Below are 18,425 nucleotides of genomic sequence, written 5' to 3' on the forward strand. Positions count from 1 at the left end.
TCTGCGCTCTACTTCATTTCGCCGCGACTGCTCCTGGGTCTCCGAGGATGGCCGATGTTCCCAGAAGAAGAAGCAAAATGAGCAGTGATTAAAGTCAGTATCTTTTATTAAGTAAAAGTCAGGCTAGCACTGACCAACTCCATCTACAAAGCACTAACAATACAAGGTTTTTAGAAAACCAGGACAACAACTGTGAACACACTAGAGCCCAAAACTTTGACGGCAACATGAACACGAACTACGCTCTATAAATAGTAAACAGTGAGCTTGCCTGACGGGAATATAACTAGTCACATAACGAAGAACTGCACAATCCAACTGAAAAATTAGTTTACAGTACCGCTAAACATGCACCGATTACGTAAGGTTAACAATGACGCAATACTGCTTTACAGTGACGTAATACTGAATCCCAACACCAACAGTGACGATATATACCACGCCACCGCACAAAGTTCACAAGTGACGTCACCAACTGTGGTACACAAACAAGCACATGCGCAAAAGGTCACCGCCATGACGACGAACATACGTACACAGTCACGTGATCTAGGCGAGACAGAGACAAGGGTAGGTGTTAGAAGCGTTGGACAGCGGACAGTGACACACACTTACTACAAGCAACTTACGTGTACAAGGTAGTTAGACAATCGTGTACTCGTCTGTACCTTGCGTAACACCTTGCGTGACACTGTAAAACTGGTTCCTGACGTGACAAAATGAGTCACATTGTATTTTCCACTACATATGGAATAGGGACCAAACGTGAGGGAAAGACTACTGGATATTGACCAAGTTCTGAAACGGAGTCGAAGTCCATAAATACGCAAAAAAAGAACTTGTTCAATATCCAGACACCTTGACCTAACAAGCTCAGTCAATAAAGGATTTATTATATGGCAAAAGAACCTCTATTTTCTTGCGGGACACAGCGGGCAATCCCGAGCGGGCAAGATAGCCCACTCTTGCCTGCTTGGGTAGCCAATCACAGCGCAGGATTCGTTTTATCTTGCCCACTCACGGAGCCAGCCATATAATAAAAGAACTTACTGGAGACTTTGCATCAGCTTTTAACATTATGACTAATGAAATCATTTAGATGGACAAAATGCAGTATGATTGGTCTAAAGTTGCCTTTGGCAACCTATGACATATCATAACTCACATTGGTTACCCAAATGAACTGAGAAGTCATAGCGCTGAAAGCTGATACTTAGTCCTGAGGTTCTGGAGAGGTGAATCCCACAAGAACTTTTGAAGAAGGTACCTCATCGCAAATGGAAACACATTGTTATGCAATTCAGGCAGGATATGTTTAAAGGGTGGCTTGGGGAAACTGTGGCTAACCATACGGTTACATCGTAAAACCATCAGTCCACTAGAACCACAATGGATGCAGCAAATCTGAATCTCTCTCTTTGCACTCTTATCAGGCTGCACCTGGGTTATTGGTAAGTATAGCAATTCACTCCTTGCCATAAGTTTGCAAAAAGGACAGGCGCGAAAAACCAGGTTACTAAGAATGCCAATCAGCAGCCTACAACAAAAGCACTTCAACCATGTTCTCCAATAAACCCTGTCGAGAGAGGCTCCCCATGTCTACTGCAAAGACGGCAAGACATTTGTGGATGAAAAGAGATTCCCGTTGGGGTGAAAAGGAGCTCAGTCAAGGTTTGCGCACATTGAAAAGGTTAGCCTCAATTTTTCAAATTCGTCGTTTGTATTCTGTGTTAATCTTCTCCATCCTTGGCCATCCTTGTTCCTTTATGGTTTATCATCATCTCTATTGTGTTTTTCTATCTTATTAAACTGTTATTTTCAGGTTTCCTACCATTTAAAGGTAATTTTGTATGTGGCCAAAATAACTCAAAATACCGTCACTGAGCTCCTTTAAACAGTATGCGTGACAATATAACATTAGATCCCAATAAATAATTCCTGCCTGTCTCGTCAGAAAACATTTTGATGAGAAATGACAAGGTCAATCCAAACTGTAAGGGTGCAAAGAAATGGTTACAAAACCCATCTGCTTTTTCCTTATCAATCATGTTTTCAACATGTAAACTTTCCACCCCAATGCACATACATTTTCTACAGTACTACTTACGAGAATTAATCACAAATCACGACTAGTATGTTTTCTGAATAATGCTTTGAAGCTGCTGAGTATTATGCAGCAATACTATGATAAATGATACACTGATAGCATGGAAAATGCCCATTTCAATTAGTGACGAAAGGAAATTCACAAGGAAGGAAAAATATTTGAGCAAAAGATTAAGAACCACACATGAAAATAGAACATAAATCTTACTCACCAAAAACATTAATAAGGTCTGTTTGCATCCTTTGGTCTTTTAAGCTGTACCTTAAGTCTCTTTGGTCCTATCTGAAAACCGTTCATTGACTGAATGGCATTTTGGGCGAAGAGTGGGTTATCATAACTTACGAAACCTAGAAAAATAGAGAATGCCAAAAAAAAATTACATCTAACGTTTTTATAATCTCGAAATGTTATGTGAGTAAGTTTTGTGAGTTTTGCAAACCCTGTGATGTCATCAAATTAAAAGGGCCACACAAGCAAATATCCCCCTTGATGGCGTGTCTTTGTGAAGGATGAGGGAGAAAAGCAAAGGAAGAATGGGAAAATTTACAGTCAAAATATTATCATCAATACCACAGAACTATTTTAGGCAACTTATTCATTTGTTTTCATAGGCACTTTAAGAGCAATTCTCCAGGAAAGTGAAGCAAAGTTGTAAATGAAAATTTTAAACCCCCCTTCATTTTTTGTGTAGAGGTAGGTTACCTGGGGGATTAACAAAAACAGACAAGATGATAAAAGATACGTTTGAAGCTGATTTTCTCTCTCTAAAGCCTGTTTGAGCCAAATACTAGAGCCCTCAAAATTACCAATTTTGCAATTTTTTTCAATTTGCCCCAGGTGTCTTCAGCACCCATGGCCAGAATATAGTTTTCCCCAAATTGATTTTATGAAATTTAGAAACGGTAATATCTGTGTAATCTCTGCTACTAATTTGGTTTCTGTGGAAAGAGTACTTTTGGAGAAATTATGAATATGGTTGTGCTTGTTTTTCCTGCTTGTCAAAATGACTGACAGGGAACATAGTAAGATGAGCATTTTCTTCTGTTTATAAAACCCAAAATATTTTAACGGCGAATTTCATAAACTGGAAGAGTGGCTCTACCATCTGTATGAATTTCATTTGAATTGGTTCCCATGCACCCAAGAACCACACTCGTTTCCTTTTACTTTTTGAGAGTGGAACTTTAGTTCAAAACATGGTCCTGAGGCCGACGTCAGCTAGTGTGGTTACCATGGCAATGATACATCTGCCAATCCCAATATGATTGTTTTTGATAGATTAATAAAGATGGTGAATTTTAAGCTAGGTAATGAAATGTGAAGGTGAATTAATCAACATGACATGAGCGTGGGACAAAGAAAAATTCTGAGTCCCCGACAGGAATTGAACCCATGACCTCCCGAACACCGGGCAGGCGCACTGTCCACTTAGCTACGAGAACTCATGGAGAGCAAGGTCATTTAACTGAGTTCATATATGACAGGTGTCCTGCATACTGCTAGGATGAACGCTATCGAAGTCATCATAAGTAGTGATAAATTAATAAAGATGGTGAATTTTAAGCTCGGTAATGAAATGTGAAGGTGAATTAATCAGCATGACACAAGCGTGGGACAAAGAAAAATTCTGAGTCCCTGACAGGAACCGAACCCATGACCTCCTGAACACTCAGCGGGCGCTCTATCCACTGAGCTAGGAGAACTCACGGAGAGCAAGGTCATTTAACTCAGTTAATATATGACAGGTGTCCTGCATACTAGAGCACCTGCCCAGTGTTCAGGAGGTCATGGGTTTGATTCCTGTCGGGGACTCAGAATTTTTCTCTGTCCCATGCTCGTGTCATGTTGATCAATTCACCTTCTCATGGTTGTTTTTGTTTATCCCCCAAGGCAACCTACCTCCACACAAAAATTGAAGAGGGATTAAAATTTCTCATTTCCAACTTTGCTTCACTTTCCTGGAGAATTGCTCTTAAAGTTATTGTATATGGTATCTTCAGTTAATGAATTTTTCTTGTAATTTTCTTTCTGTCCAATTCCTCTACAAATATAGACAGTGTTATTGACTTACTAAATATGTACTGTCCACCAAATTAGGATGATTAAGGGGTATAGCTGTTTACTTGAATTCAAGGTTAGTAATACACTACTAACATGTAAAGAGACTCTGTCCATGAGCATAATATAGTCATGTACAGTGGAACCCCACCTTACCCTGTTAATGAGGTTACCTTCTCATTATGCAAAACACAAAAACAGTGTAGTTTTCTAGGAAGCACTAGCCAAAACGTCATTTAAACTAACCCGAAAAACGTTTCCCCACTAACACAATAATAAATCTACTCAAATCATAACCTCAAAAAACTTTATTTGCACAATTCCGTGAAGGATAGAAACCACCAACCCCACGCTATCAGACACACTTTTCTTTGCATGCTGTTAAGGTCAATTTCTTGTCGCATTTGGTTTTTTGAGCAAGGAAAATATTCAGTGAGTGATTTATGCATTCTAAGAGTCCCTTTAACACAACCAACTGGCCCAAAGGTGGATGTATCAACAGAGTTCTACTGTAATTCATACTGTAAAGGAAAGAACTTACCAAAGCATTTGCTTAGATTTGTTGTTTTATCTATAAACACTTTCGCACTTATTACAGTGCCGAAAGGCATAAACATCTGCATCAGATCAGCATCAGTAAATTCTTGCGGCAAATGATAAATAAATAAATTAGCTCCTTCAGGACCTGGTAAGAAACAAGCATCATGTAATAAATTAGAGGAAACAAGCTTATTTTATTAAATAAATGCTGATGACATAACCAAGGCAAACTCAGTGTTCAGTAAACCCCGTTATCAAATGCTCCTGGTATTAGGCACCCTATATGTCTGATTCTAAATAATCCCTGTATGTTGCATTATTAAGTCACTGTACTACCTACATCACAAGATTGGAATTTTCAAAACCACTCAAGACGTGTGAGAAGTCCTCAGCTGTACATGTATCTCGTTATTTTTTGTGTACTTCTCTTCAGCTCTGAAAAATTCTGAATGGTTGTATAACTAAACGAGGCATTTGGCAACAATTACTGTCCTCATGGGTTTTATTAAGCACCAGGCACTAGGCAAATTGACTGGCCGTGAGGACAATCTAGACCATCTAGAGGAAAGTTTTTCTTATAGAGTATTTTAGTTCAAAAAGTTTTGTCTGCCAGTGAAAACCAGCTGCCCTACTGCTGAAAATCCTTCATCTAAAACGATGAAACTGAAGTACAAGTATTTGGCAAAAGAAATGAATTTGCCTACTCAAAAAAAAGAGACCTGATTCTTTCAGTCAAGCATGCAGGATTACCAACAATAATTTCCTTACATTCTGCCTTGTGTAACACAGGCAACCCAATCCATTTTTTTGTGAAGCTGCATTTTAGTACCTTCTAAGATTACTGCATTCTAAGCATATCTCAAGGATTTGAGGAATTACATCAGTACAAGAAACCTGTTTATTACCATATTGAATAAATCCTACGAGACTCAGGTTTGCTCTTTGTGTTGTAATAATCCCATCTAATTTAGCTATTCACAGATACCTTCTTTTTGTGGTTGTCGTTGTAGTTGCTGCTGCTGGAATATAGTTTGACCATAAACACCTGGAAATGTTGCTGAAAGAAATGATGTAATGGACATGTAGCAAGCATATAAAGGTAAAAGATAGTTCACAACTCCACCAAAGTGGCCCATGCTGCTAGACCTTATCTTTGCTCATACAGAATGAAATGGATGGGATGGCAGCTCACTGAGGGTTACCCACCCATCATTTTGTCACCTTGTCCTACCAATTTACCACTAGCCATTTCTAGGTACATTTATAGGTACAACTGTTTTTTTTTTTTGTTGTTGTTTTTTTGTTTTTTTTGAAGGTCATCAGGTAGACTGATGATTTCAGCTCCAGTTCTGGGAAAGTGATTATAAATCAAATGAACAACAACAACAACAAGCTTTATTTCCCCTTGGACTAACAAAATGAATGTGAATGTGTTGAACTTGTCAAGAATGAATGCCTTAATTGTCATCAAAAAACAAAAAAGAGAGCAGTGTATCACAATACATGTAAATCTATTGAACTCCTATACAGTTCTGAAAGTAATATTATTTCAGAACTTTACAGAAATTGGTCTGGTCCATATTACAGCAGAACCAGTCCAGTGTTTTTCTTTTTTCTTTTTTGGACAGTTTCAGCAGAGTCCATAGCTTGAAAAATGCAATACCTAACCAACATCTTCCCAAATATAAAGATCTCACTATGTTCTTTCTTACCATTATACTGCTGTATTCCAGAGTATGCCTGAGTAAGTGCATCTCCAGTCTGTATATTACCACCAACACTAGTTACTCCAGTCATGTTACTAAGGCCAGGAATTCCCATACCAAGGGTACCAGCCCCCATTGCATTGAGATTCCCAACACCCATCCCAGACATGTTCATACCTACAGTCAAGCAAATTATAGTTTAACATGCAATCAAACAATGCATTAATCTGCATAAAGAAAGATGACCAAACCTTTATGAAACAAAAGGGATGGGGACAACTGGATTTGAAACACACAGCTCGTAGGACTAAAAATTAGAATTTTCAATATTCACGGATACCCTGAAAAATAGCCTCCCAAAATAGCCTCATCTCCCAGAACAGAAAGTTTGGTTTGTTGACACAGATCTCACCGAACAAAATCCTATCATCTTGTTTCAGCTTAGATCAAATTCTGGGCTTCACTTTCTAAACCTTTTTCTGCATATGAATAACTAGACAAAGAACTTTCATACCTTCTCCAGATATCAGGCTTGATATGAAACACAAGGGCAAAATGATCACACTTACCAAGGCCAGTTACTCCAGGGACACCTTGCACTCCAATCATTGAAGATGTATTGGTAGCACCACCCGTAGATACGGCATTACTGTTTACCAGACCGGCCGTCCCTCCTAAGATGTTGTTCTGTGATGAAGATGATTGCTGTACTGCTTGGTGCTGTTGCTGTTGTTGTGCAAGTACAGAAGCAGCCACCAAAGCACCCATGGTTCCAGGAGCAACAGCTACAGCACAAAAAAAAAGGATTCAATTAATGGCGTCTGGTCTTACCAACCTAAAATGAGCACCTTTAAACAAAAAAAAAAAATACTGAACACTGGTATCTAAATCAACAGTTGCAGCATGAACCAATTTTAGGACCCAAGGTATAGAAATAGTTACCTGGTCCAGTGACTCCCGGGATGACATTGAAACCAGTTTGTAATGATGCAGATGGGTTACCAGCTTGCTGTTGAAGAAACTATAAATAATCAAACATGAGCGAACAAAACTACCGTCTTGGTAAAATTTGCGCCTTTACATTTTGAGTTTGTATCCCCTGTTCAAAGGACAAGTTACTCAGAACAGTGCATACTCCCCAATGTAGCAGTCCCTAGATACCAAAGAGAAATTGTAATTATTTTTATTGACTGAGAATTTGGTCGCCATACCATAAGTAATGGACCCAAAGACAAAGTGTTGGGACCACAAATTGGAAGACATCTTTTATATACCGGTAGCTGCTTGCCTTTGTGCACTATTATTGTTCCATTTACTTGTGTACCATTAAGTCATGGACTGCAAATTGAACATTAAAAGTGAATGAAAATGCCCAGATACATGTATAATTCGTTAATGCTACAATGCCAGACGATTTTCTGCAAATATGTTCGTACCTGCATACAATACATAGTTTGCTTAGTTGCTGGTATTTTCCTTATGCAGTACCTTTCTCTTAAACAGTGTAATTAAACATTTTAAAAAGTAATAACCCCAGGCCTGCTTTGCAACAAACAACAGTGTCATTAAATCAGGGTCCGAAATTAACTTTTTTAGGCAGGCGCTAACTGGCAACTGAAATTTTTTTTTCAGTTGCTATATGGAAAAATGTGGTCGCCAAAAAGTGTCAATAAAATTTTTCCTTCACAGTGAAACAAAAACCAAAATTTTTGGTCGCCAGATGGAAAATTCTGATTGCCAATTTTTCTTTTAAGAATCAGAACGAAGAGAACGTGTGTGGGGCCACAATGATGGCGATTTTTCCACTAACGACAAGATCAAATATAAACACGCTGATTATTTATACACCTACCACTGAAAAACCATGATGAACGAATTGAATGCCAGCCATATACACAGTTTCGTGCGACTGCCAAATGTTTCAAGTCAACTTTATACCTTCTCTTGTCTCTACCTTTTGGAGAAGAAATGTATCCGACTGAAAACTGCCATTTGGTTCTTTGCTCTATGTTCAAAACGATCTTTCCTTTCGCGTTCTGTCAAGATGATCGACGGATCACCATGTTGAATATCGAAATCTTCCACTAATTTCTTCACGGATGTTCCATCTCCACTTTGCAATAAATTACGGAAAGAGTTCAGAACATCTTTGGACACCAAATTGCCTGAATAAATATTTAGGGAAAAAGGACGCACATGGCCTCTTGCGCCTGCAATACGTATATTATGGGAAACCGCTGAAAAAACATGGCGGCAAAGCTTCGCACTGATTGTAGCTGTGAAACGTTGTGGAAGATTTATAATAACAGGAAAATCAGTTTTATACTTCAAAAGCAGCGGAAAGGTAAAAAGTAAGTGACCAATTGACAGGTGGCTTTGAATTTTATTTTAATAGATTTGGCTGAAAATCAAAGTTTGTGTAATTATCCTGGCTTGAAATAGTTAATCGCCCGCTGGCAACCAGTTGTGAAATTCTGGTTGCCAGTGCAAAATTTTTAGTTGCATTGGCAACCAGGAAAGTGCAATTTCGGACCCTGTAAATAATAGGAAAAAAAAAAACCCTTCTCACCTGCTGACATGCTGCATTGTAATTCGCATGTTGGAAATAAGGAAACCCCATTCCTAACCCGATGTTCATGCCCATGCCACCAAGAGCTACCATTTGCTGCATTTTCTTTTGAAGCTTTTCTTTTTCTGTATCTGCAAACTTTACAACTATTGGTGATGGGCAACCCTGAAAAAGCAATGAAACAAATGACTTTTAGTTTAAGTAAATACTAAGAGCTAGTGAAGCTGGCCAAAAGAAGGAGAGGGTTATCTATTCCCTGGGCCAATGTATATAGGCAGCCTCATTGCTACACCAACATTCTACTGACTTGCCACAATTTTCAGAAAGGATAGATAACATTACAAGTGAACAAATGCCTGAAAAAGATGGAAAGGCCATATTAAGAACAATAACACAGCAGGAAGTGAGACGGTATGATAATGTGTAAATGTTTATCACAATGCATATTCTACCGTAAGAGTGTGCACTCTTCCTGATGTTGAAATGAACTCAGTTATCGAGTGATGATTTAAAGCTCTCCTAATCACTGCAACCTCATGGTAGTTCAAACCATTTCTACTGTGGAAATTATGTTTTGTTAAGTTTGGTCCAATCAGTTCTTCCCCCACAAAAGGGATGGGCAAGATTTCACCTGAAAATATGATCCAAAATATTCACCATCTTTATTAACTTATTACTACTCGCGATGAATTCGATAGCGTTGATCCTAGCAGTATGCAGGACACCTATCATATATGAACTCAGTTAAATGACCTTGCTCTCCATGAGTTCTTGTAGCTCAGTGGATAGAGCGCCCGCCCGGTGTTCAGGAGGTCATGGGTTCGATTCCTGTCGGGGACTCAGAATTTTTCTTTGTCCCACGCTCGTGTCATGTTGATTAATTCACCTTCACTGATCATCTAGTTCTACCAACAAACAAGGTGTGCAAAAACATGGAGATTACCATCTCATTGCTCAGTTTTGAACTCTTGTTCACTGCAGTAATGACCAGTTCAAGAGAATGCAAGGAATTCAGAGTTTCATAGTCAATATAAACCTTGTGGAGTCAAACATCAGAGATCTCTCAAAGTGAGCATCCTAAGAAACTTCTGCTTAATCACACCAACTGATGCATTTCAAAACATTTACTAAGTCAGCTGTCTAGTAATTACCAAAGCATTCAACAGAATCAGAAAATACTAAGTTTATAAAACTGACCTCCATTGTAGTACTGTTGTGCATATCTGCAATTGCATTTTGAGCCTGCATTCTGGTTGGAAACTTTAAAAAGGCACAACCTAAACAAATAATGACAGTTTCAGCATACTTCTTATTAGTCTTCAATGTTGTTTGAAAAAAAATTTGCTCAGTCTCCTACAAAAAACAGTCTCTAACAGCATGTGTCACAAACCTTTACTTTTGCCATCGCTATCTCTTAAAATTGTCAATTCTTCTATACTTCCATATGGTGAGAACATTATTCTAAGGTCTTCCTCTGTTGCTTTTTTCGATATCATACCAATGAACAGTTTACGGTCCTCTGTAAAACAACAACAACAAAATGAGATATTAATGGTATAGAAGTTAAATATAAGCTAAGTTGATGTGACAAGCTCAAATTGTTAATACACTGTTAGTGATGAGACACAGATTATATGCTCTGATTGACAAATGCTGTGATTCTCATCACCAATCTACTGAATGATGTATTAATTTTGTTATGAGAAATAAGATTTTGAACATTCTTAGAAACTCAGAGTTTATTGACTGTTAGTTTTTGGCTAAGATTTAGCTTTCTCTTAGATATCTTTAAATAAGTGAAGACATTAAAGACCTGCTGTACCTGAAAATTTTGCACTTCAATTACCCAATCCAAAGATAGTTTCCAGTTTAAAACAAATTTAACTCACCAGAACTTTTCGACCCTAATGGTGATGTCACATCATACACTTGTCGTGATTTGAAAAATAAAATTTACAACAACAAGTCAGCTGATAATTTGCTGCCTGGCAGCAAGATTGTGTGTGACACCTTGTTCCTTTTCCAAAAGTTAACATTGAAAGCTGTATTGCAACCCCTTATAAAGTATCTAAAGTTTAGTTCTTTAGTGTTTATAACTTCTTGTGTGTAGTCAATTTGAAACTTCAACAAAACCATCCATGGACAAACAGTTGACATTAAACACCATGCAATGCCTAGAAGGTAGGGAGGAATCTTACATCTCTTCAAATAAGGGGACAATGCATGACAATGAGTCCCAAAATACATTTTAGATCAAGGAGAAGTTAGATCTGTACACTAGCCAATTGAAAAGAAAAATAAATCAATACATCCCCACTTGAGCAGACGATTATCCAAGGGTAGAAGAATGATGTTGAATTTTCAATCTGAATGCCATCACTGTTGCAGTGACCAACATAATTAATGCAACATATGTGCAGCACATGATTGGAGGGCTGGGTGTAACACTGTCAAGTATGCAACTGCTTTCCTGTATTCAGATTGGATGTATTATTTATGGCACAGTATAAATCCATCAGCATATTTGAAGTAGTTTAAATGTTCTTTGCAAGAGGTTACAAGAATCATTTCAGTTAGGACATGCTACCAGACAAATTTGCCAGATTTATTCAGTACTTACACATTACTGCCGAAAAAACTCTCAACTTACCTGATCTAGATTCACTCTCTGCTGGTTTCACTTGCATTGCATTCTGCATCTGTAACAAAAAGAAAAACGAAACATGAGATACCTGATCTATCGTACAATTCATAACAGAAGCCTTTCTTCAGAACATGGAGGATGTTTCATGGCCTTTCTTTCATCCAGCCTCTTCCACCCTGTCCATTTTACAGAGTGGTGTTTGAATAATATGTCAGCATCTGTAAGATTGGTGACACTTTGAAAAGTAAGTGGAGTGTGAAAAGTAATTTACAATGCAATAAGAGTAAAAGACAAGAGATAAAAAAAACTAAGCATGGGTATATAGAACCTTGAGCCTTTTGCTTGTTATTGTGTGCCTTAGAAGTACTATTTTCAATAAAGGTTATTATTACGACACAGATGCTTCCTTGCAACTGAGCCTTTTCAATGAGCAATTATTCACCAAGTAAATATCCACCACTTTCACTGACACTGAGGTGAATAATTGTGTTAGTATATTCCACACGAGCTGAACGGCTAGCGGACCAAAACAACTGGTAAATGGTCATCAATTTCAAAATTCAGTGTGCCATGCTGCTCAGAGATGAATAGTACTTTGCTAATCACCTGTGAGTTAACCAATCAGAATGCCTAAAAAGCACTATTCACTTGTGTGGTACATATTAATAGGTTTTATTTCACACCTGCTTCCACATGACTGAAACTTTAAAAAAAGTTGAACTAAGAAACATTTAGTTTTTTAACAATTGAGAGTTAATGATGAAAATTCACCACAGTTTAAGACATGGACAGCCCGCAGGTTTTCCTAATGGGGGAGAACCAGTTGTTTATCAATTCTGAAATGCAGGTTAAGTTACTTTATCTAAAGTCAAAAAAGTCTTACAATGTAATTAATAGTACTTTTCCTCAACTTTTATGACCTGCAAAATTCCATCCCTGTTAATACAACTAATCTTGAACCAATTGGATAGAAAGTATCAAGAAAAGAGTCCAATACAACATTATTCAAATTTTGTTCTACTAATAAACAAGCATCAGGAAGTACTAGAATACATCGACGATTTCGTGGGTAAACAGACTGATATTTGGCGATCCTTATCGCCGCTTGGATTGAAGTCCACAGGATACATAAAATATTCTCGATTCGTTTAACATAAGCAGATCAAACGTTGTCGAGCTATTACTACGATTGTAGACACAACATTGGACTTCTAGACGAAAACCACCGCAAAGAAACGTGGTTTCTCGGCCGTCAATAGCAACCCAAGCGGAAACTTTGAAGACAGGTCTTCAAATGAGGTCTGTGTTAAAGCTCGGTAAAAAACCACTTCCAACGACTGAATCCCGTTATTAGCCTCGAAGGTCATTTCCATTATAAAACAAAGTCTGTGACATTGAATGGTTAATGTACATTTTGTGGGCATTTTACAACGAAAACTTTACTATAAATTAGTAACTTACCCCTGGTAGGGTTTTCTTCTCGTGTAAGTCCTTTTGAGCCGCGAGAGCTGCGTCGCGTGAGCAGAAAGTAAGAAATGCACAGCCTAAAAATAGGACAAAACATTAGAGGCTGCTAAAAAAAAAAACCTTCAAGGATTATGCCGCTGAAATTACCTTTGTGACTTCTCGTCAATCGGTCTCGCAAAACCGTCAGCTCGTGAATTTGTCCGTAGCTTTCAAAATAGGGCCTCAGGTCTTTGTCATCCCACGTTCTCGGGACCTGCCCTATGAACAGCTTGATTGCATCTGCATCTCGCATGGGAATTGTTCCACCGTTATTCATCGACGTCATGTCCATTCCAAGGTTAGTTAGGCCAGAAATAAAGAAATTAAAAAGTTTGCAAGAGAAAAATACAGAAGCGAAGGAAAAATATGGATGACAGACACTACATGTGGGTATCCCAGTGTCCTTTGGGGTCTACTAGTACCTATTCCCTGGTCGACAAACCTCATTCGCGGCATTTCTCTAATTCCCTCCCAAAAAGTCTCAATTTTAAATAGCACTTTTCCTCTGTTTATCAGCCTTTGAATTAGGCCCCGTGATCCCCCGTCCGCACTACGCCGGAGAAATCTGAAAACGCAGCTTTATTTCTACGGTTAGGGACCATTCATTTTTTATGAGGTAGGGGGGGCTGGTGGGATTTGGGGGGGGGGGGCCATGCGAAAAAAAATGGCTTTCGAGGGGGGGCCATCCCAAAAAAATAAGGGGAAAAGGGGGGGTCACGTGAAATATTTTAGTAAAACTTTAAAATGGCATAATGTTTGAATATCAAAAAAATTGCTATAGAATAAACATAGAAGGCAGGATACAAATTTATTACAAACCTACCTTCCGCTCTCAGGTGGTCCACAATAACTTGTCACCGAAAACGGAGCTTTTCGAAAACGCTCTTCAAACCGGAGGAATTTGAAAACACCGGCTTTGCGTTTTAATGTGGACGGAAACAGTTTGAAAACGGAGTTTTTTTAAACCAACGACGTGATTGTGACGACCTGTGATTTCTGCTAAAATGACCTTTCCTGCCGCTGATTGTTGCTTTTTCAAATTTTTCTGACTTAGTGTGGGCAGAAAACATTTGATCCGTTTTAAAAGGAAAACTCCGTTTTCAAATCTCTCCGGCGCGGTGTGGACGGGGCCTTAATTTGACATATAGTGGTGCCAGAGCGGAGGACTGTTTGGAGCTGTAAACGGTGTGAGGCGAGACAGTCGCTTTCGTCAGAGTTCATGGCACCACACACTTGCAATACTCGAAATGGTTACAATACCCAACACTGTTCCAAAACCTGAAATTGTTGCATGTCCAAAATTAGCAAATCAAGACTGAATGGGGCAGAAAAAAACCTATTATTATAAAGCAATAACCGATTGGGCCTCAATGCCAAGTGAGGTAAAGAAACTTATGCCAAAAAGGATTTTTAAACACAAACTGAAACAGTTTTGACTTAACTATTTTTAACCTTAGTAGTAGTATTTTTAATCCTAGTTCTAGTTTTAAACCTTAGTTTTAGTCTCACGTTTTTAGCTTTTATTACTTCAGTATTTTTGACATTTAATGTATATTTTAAACTTTTATTTTTTAAAGGACCCTCTTAAAAACCACCTTTAGGTGATTGGATGCCTCCTCTTAAATATTAATTTATTATTTATTTTTATTATTATTTTTAGTCCAGTACCTGAACTCTCCCTTCCCCCGTGCTACAGAAGGGTTGAACCCAATACTGATGGAGTCTACCAGACTGCAACTTCACGATTACTACTCTTGAGAGTGAAATGCTAACTACAGTATAGAGTCGTCTAGCTAGTCGTCTAGTCGTCTAGGTAGCTGCCGGTTTCGCCCCATAGCGAGTTCGCCCCCCACCGAGTTCGTCCCCACATCGACTCAAATTGATCGAGTTCACCCCCAACCAGATCGAGTCGCATATAGAGATTATTCCTCTTTTTTTTTATCCACTGCCTTGGCGAGGAGACTTCGCTTGGTGGCGAGTTCGTTAGTGGCGAGACTCCCTGGTGGTGACGAGATGACCGGTAACCGTTTGACTTTGTTACTACGCGGGCGCCGGCTGCAACAAGCGAACAATCATCATCTAAGCTTATCAAACATGCGTAGTCTGAAATGGTTCTTCGAAAACGTTTGATAACTCGATGACAACTACATAAATACGAACTCAAAATTTTGGAGCAAACTCGAAATAGAAATTTTATAGTTGGGGCGAACTCGATGGGGGTGAACTCGCCATGGGGCGAAACCGGTATCATTCAGTTCAAAATAGCAAACAAGTACGATTTTAGTCTTCCGTTGTTGTAACTTAATTACAGGACTTAACAGGGATCTTATAGTGTTATCCTGTGGTTACAGCTTCTGGCTCAGATTGTACTTTCACATGAAGGGCATTTTCCGCCACGTGGTACATAGCTTATTCCTGTAAGACGCGCACGTCATAACCTCGAGCCCAGAGTTCCCTGGTTGCTCCTGACTGCGTGGTGAGTGGGTTGGAGATGGTCGCCGGGAAACCATCCGCTGACCATGAAACCGGAGCGTTCGCATGTCGTGAAACTGCTGTCAAAGAAATCTGCTATCCTATCGTTCTCGCGTCAGCTAGTAAACCGACAAGGCTAGACAGACTAGCTCCCCACATTAATTTATTGTCACAGAGGGCAGCTAAAATAACCAACTCATATCAATGAGTTGTCGTTTTGGACAATTTTGGAAACAAAAGAATGCCTGCTTTTTGGTTATTCTGACTCTTTGTGAAATAAACATTAATGAAAGGAAACGTGATAGGATAAAGAAACGCATCGTATTTCTGTTAGGACCCTATTAGCATGTTTCAACATGTATACCTTGGCAAAGCCGCCAACACGTTAAAATTTAATTCCCATTAGGGACATTTGCGCAATAACTAGCATCAGCTGGTGACTTGACAGCAAAGTGTTCCAGCAGTCGTTGGGTTGCTTAGTTACTTGCAATTATTTATATCGAAACATTTCTCCGCCTTTTATGGCCGATTTAGGATTTTTTCTCCTTTACAATGCAAAACTTTATCGAAGAAAAATGTTCAGGTCTGATTATTTCAGTGGTAAGGCGAATTACCACTTTCATTTATAAAAGTATGACAACAAAATGTCAAAAACGTCTTAAACTTCCGGAGAATATTACATTTAACATTATTCAGTAATTGCAACCGGTTATTTCACTGAGAAACAAACGCGACTGAAGCAAGTTTAGTGTAAAAATTGTCTCGCAAGAATCCAACCTGAATTTTTAAGCGCTTAAAACAACTTTTTTCGGATACAGCTTGCTGAAGGCCACTACTCCTATTTTGTCCTCGTAAACCATGCGATTGAAAGCTTGTTTGGTTTTCTGTGGTTTCGGTTTTCTCCGCTTGTACGGAGGTATAATGTTGAAATAAGAGAAACTGTAAGAGCGAGAGATCATGTGTTCATGAATGGTGTTTCTTAGTTCCCTTGTCATGTCGTATTTATGAGAGAGTTTATCTGCTACTATTCTCTTTTCACTGGGGCTCAGCTGAATTGCAGATTCACTCAACACAGAAGCGGGTCGGGAGTCCTCATCTATGCCACAGTCAGACGTCGATGCCTCTCTTTTGCTGGAAGAAAGCTTCACCCAGTCCGCTGAATTTGCCCTTATCATGTTTATGGGAGGCAAATGAATTGTTGACTCTACGGCTGGCAAAGTTTCTTCGCTCTCTCTCAGTTCTCGCGTTATTTCAGCGCGTAATTCTTCTTCGCCTAATTTCATCCTTTCCATCTTTGAAGTCATTTCGATAAGTCGACTGCGCTGCTTATCAGCCCTAATAGATCTTTTCTTAAGTTTGGTGTGAAGTTTCCTCTGAATTTTCATTTTATTTGCTTTTTCCTTCGTTGTAATTTTGCTCTCTAGTTGTTGAAGCTTGGAAAGGTTGTCGCTTGTTGTCCTCGCTAGTCTCTGTCGATTTTCATACGGAGTGTAATCCGGACTTGCTTTTCGCTCATTATCTTCCAAAATTCCTTTTCTGGTATCCTTCAAGTCCCTTTTAAGCTTTTTCTTCTCTGCTTTAAGTATCTGCAGTTGCGTCTTTTTCTTTTTCTTCTTTCCCTTGTTATTTGAACTTGTTTCAGAATGTGATGTTTCTATTTTCTGCGAAGTTAAAGTTTCACTTAAAGACGTGTTTCTTCCACCAGTCTCGCTGAAGCGGACTTGTTTCTTCGTCGCTGACATTTTCATTAGATCATCAGGCAACCTGCTTTAATGGTAAACAGTTATACCAACACGTCCGCTGCTATATATGTTAACACTGCGAATGTGTTGTTATCTGAGTGTAACTTCTTGTAAACCAGCCGTATCTCTGGTGAAGCCGGTAAGCTCATAAATTTATGATAACTATCAGACGCCCTGGACTCATGGAATTGAAAATGCGTTGAAGGCGATCTCCTGTTCTTTGTTTTTGAGCCAATTAAGCCACGAGAGTTTTATCGCTTTCTTAAGCAATATCAACCCTCGTAATTAACGAAGAACTGAAAAATATTTTGGAATTTCTGTAGGCCCCCGTCGAATCCTTTGAACGTGGAGACATAAGCAACGCTATGTTGTCTGTATCAGGCTGACCGCCGTTTCCAGCCAAGAATATTTAAGCAGTGTCATCAATGCATTTAATATGTTAACGGTAAACAATTCTCAACGGTTTTTACAATGATGTCCGGGATAACTAGCAGGTGGCAATTATAATGTTCGACTGGCGCGGAGAGTGACACAAATGTTCAAAATTGTCAGTGTATTCTAATGAAACAAGCTGTTCAATTCTAAAAATAGCTGCTATTTTAAACAAAGTGTTCCCCATTTAAGAGAAAACTTTCCTTTCCTGTTTAGTCTAGATAATCTATTTTCTAAGCAGTTTGATAACGAGTATTCATTTAACAATGACCGGCAAATAAAACTCAATAAATAGCGATTTCTTTTCCCTATAGCCTTGTCCATTCTCTTCTTTTATATAGGGATCAGCATGAACATGAGAACCACCGGAACAAGGGGACTCATGAAAGGATTAACTGACAAAGAGACTAGACTTTCAAGTCAGTTGAAAATTTCTTATATCGTAAATATTAGAGGTCTGGAACCTAGACTGAGATAAATGAATCCGCAGCAGTAATTTAACCTATCTATACGTCATGAGAGGTAGCTTGTAAAGCAACGGCTTCTTCTCACTAGCTCTTGAATGAACAGTCTCCCTAATTCTGCAATGAAAGTCAATTTTGCCCGATGCTAAAATGTCAAAATGATCCAATTTTATGTTGTAAGACCG

At 38.8% G+C, this 18,425-nt stretch overlaps 2 protein-coding genes and 1 long non-coding RNA gene across 6 annotated transcripts; 1 reads left to right on the forward strand and 2 right to left on the reverse strand.

Annotated features, from left to right (window-relative positions):
* Nucleotides 1-88: 88 nt before the first annotated feature.
* Nucleotides 89-13,533, reverse strand: LOC110040973 (CUGBP Elav-like family member 3-A). Of its 4 annotated transcripts, XM_089298809.1 has the most exons (15): nt 13,239-13,533; nt 13,086-13,168; nt 11,631-11,679; nt 10,870-10,908; nt 10,371-10,499; nt 10,178-10,257; nt 8,981-9,145; nt 7,354-7,432; nt 6,981-7,196; nt 6,418-6,588; nt 5,691-5,762; nt 4,707-4,850; nt 2,319-2,454; nt 1,409-1,440; nt 556-728 (listed from the first exon to the last, which is right to left on the reverse strand). In XM_089298809.1, the coding sequence occupies exons 1-13, from the start codon at nt 13,420-13,422 to the stop codon at nt 2,327-2,329; spliced, it is 1,539 nt and encodes a 512-aa protein (XP_089154935.1). In that variant the 5' UTR covers nt 13,423-13,533; the 3' UTR covers nt 556-728; nt 1,409-1,440; nt 2,319-2,326. The 4 variants fall into 4 exon arrangements, with proteins under 4 accessions (XP_020601899.1, XP_020601898.1, XP_020601900.1 ...); XM_020746240.2 differs by lacking the exons at nt 556-728; nt 1,409-1,440 and adding an exon at nt 89-549 and having other exon boundaries at nt 7,354-7,420; nt 13,239-13,532; XM_020746239.2 differs by lacking the exons at nt 556-728; nt 1,409-1,440 and adding an exon at nt 89-549 and having other exon boundaries at nt 13,239-13,532.
* On the forward strand, nt 5,711-7,788 carry LOC149118645 (uncharacterized). The gene is made up of 2 exons (XR_016210038.1): nt 5,711-5,804; nt 6,935-7,788. It is a non-coding gene; the product is annotated as an uncharacterized LOC149118645 (long non-coding RNA).
* A 2,373-nt stretch (nt 13,534-15,906) lies between the features above and the next one.
* LOC110041005 (uncharacterized) lies at nt 15,907-17,837 on the reverse strand. The gene has a single exon (XM_020746282.2). It carries the CDS (start codon nt 17,348-17,350, stop codon nt 16,388-16,390), a length of 963 nt encoding a protein of 320 aa, XP_020601941.2. The 5' UTR covers nt 17,351-17,837; the 3' UTR covers nt 15,907-16,387.
* Nucleotides 17,838-18,425: the final 588 nt, after the last annotated feature.

Source organism: Orbicella faveolata, unplaced genomic scaffold, assembly GCF_042242905.1.
Source record: "Orbicella faveolata isolate gen_17 unplaced genomic scaffold, um_ofav_v1 contig_1, whole genome shotgun sequence".
Taxonomy (NCBI): Eukaryota; Metazoa; Cnidaria; class Anthozoa; order Scleractinia; family Merulinidae; genus Orbicella; species Orbicella faveolata.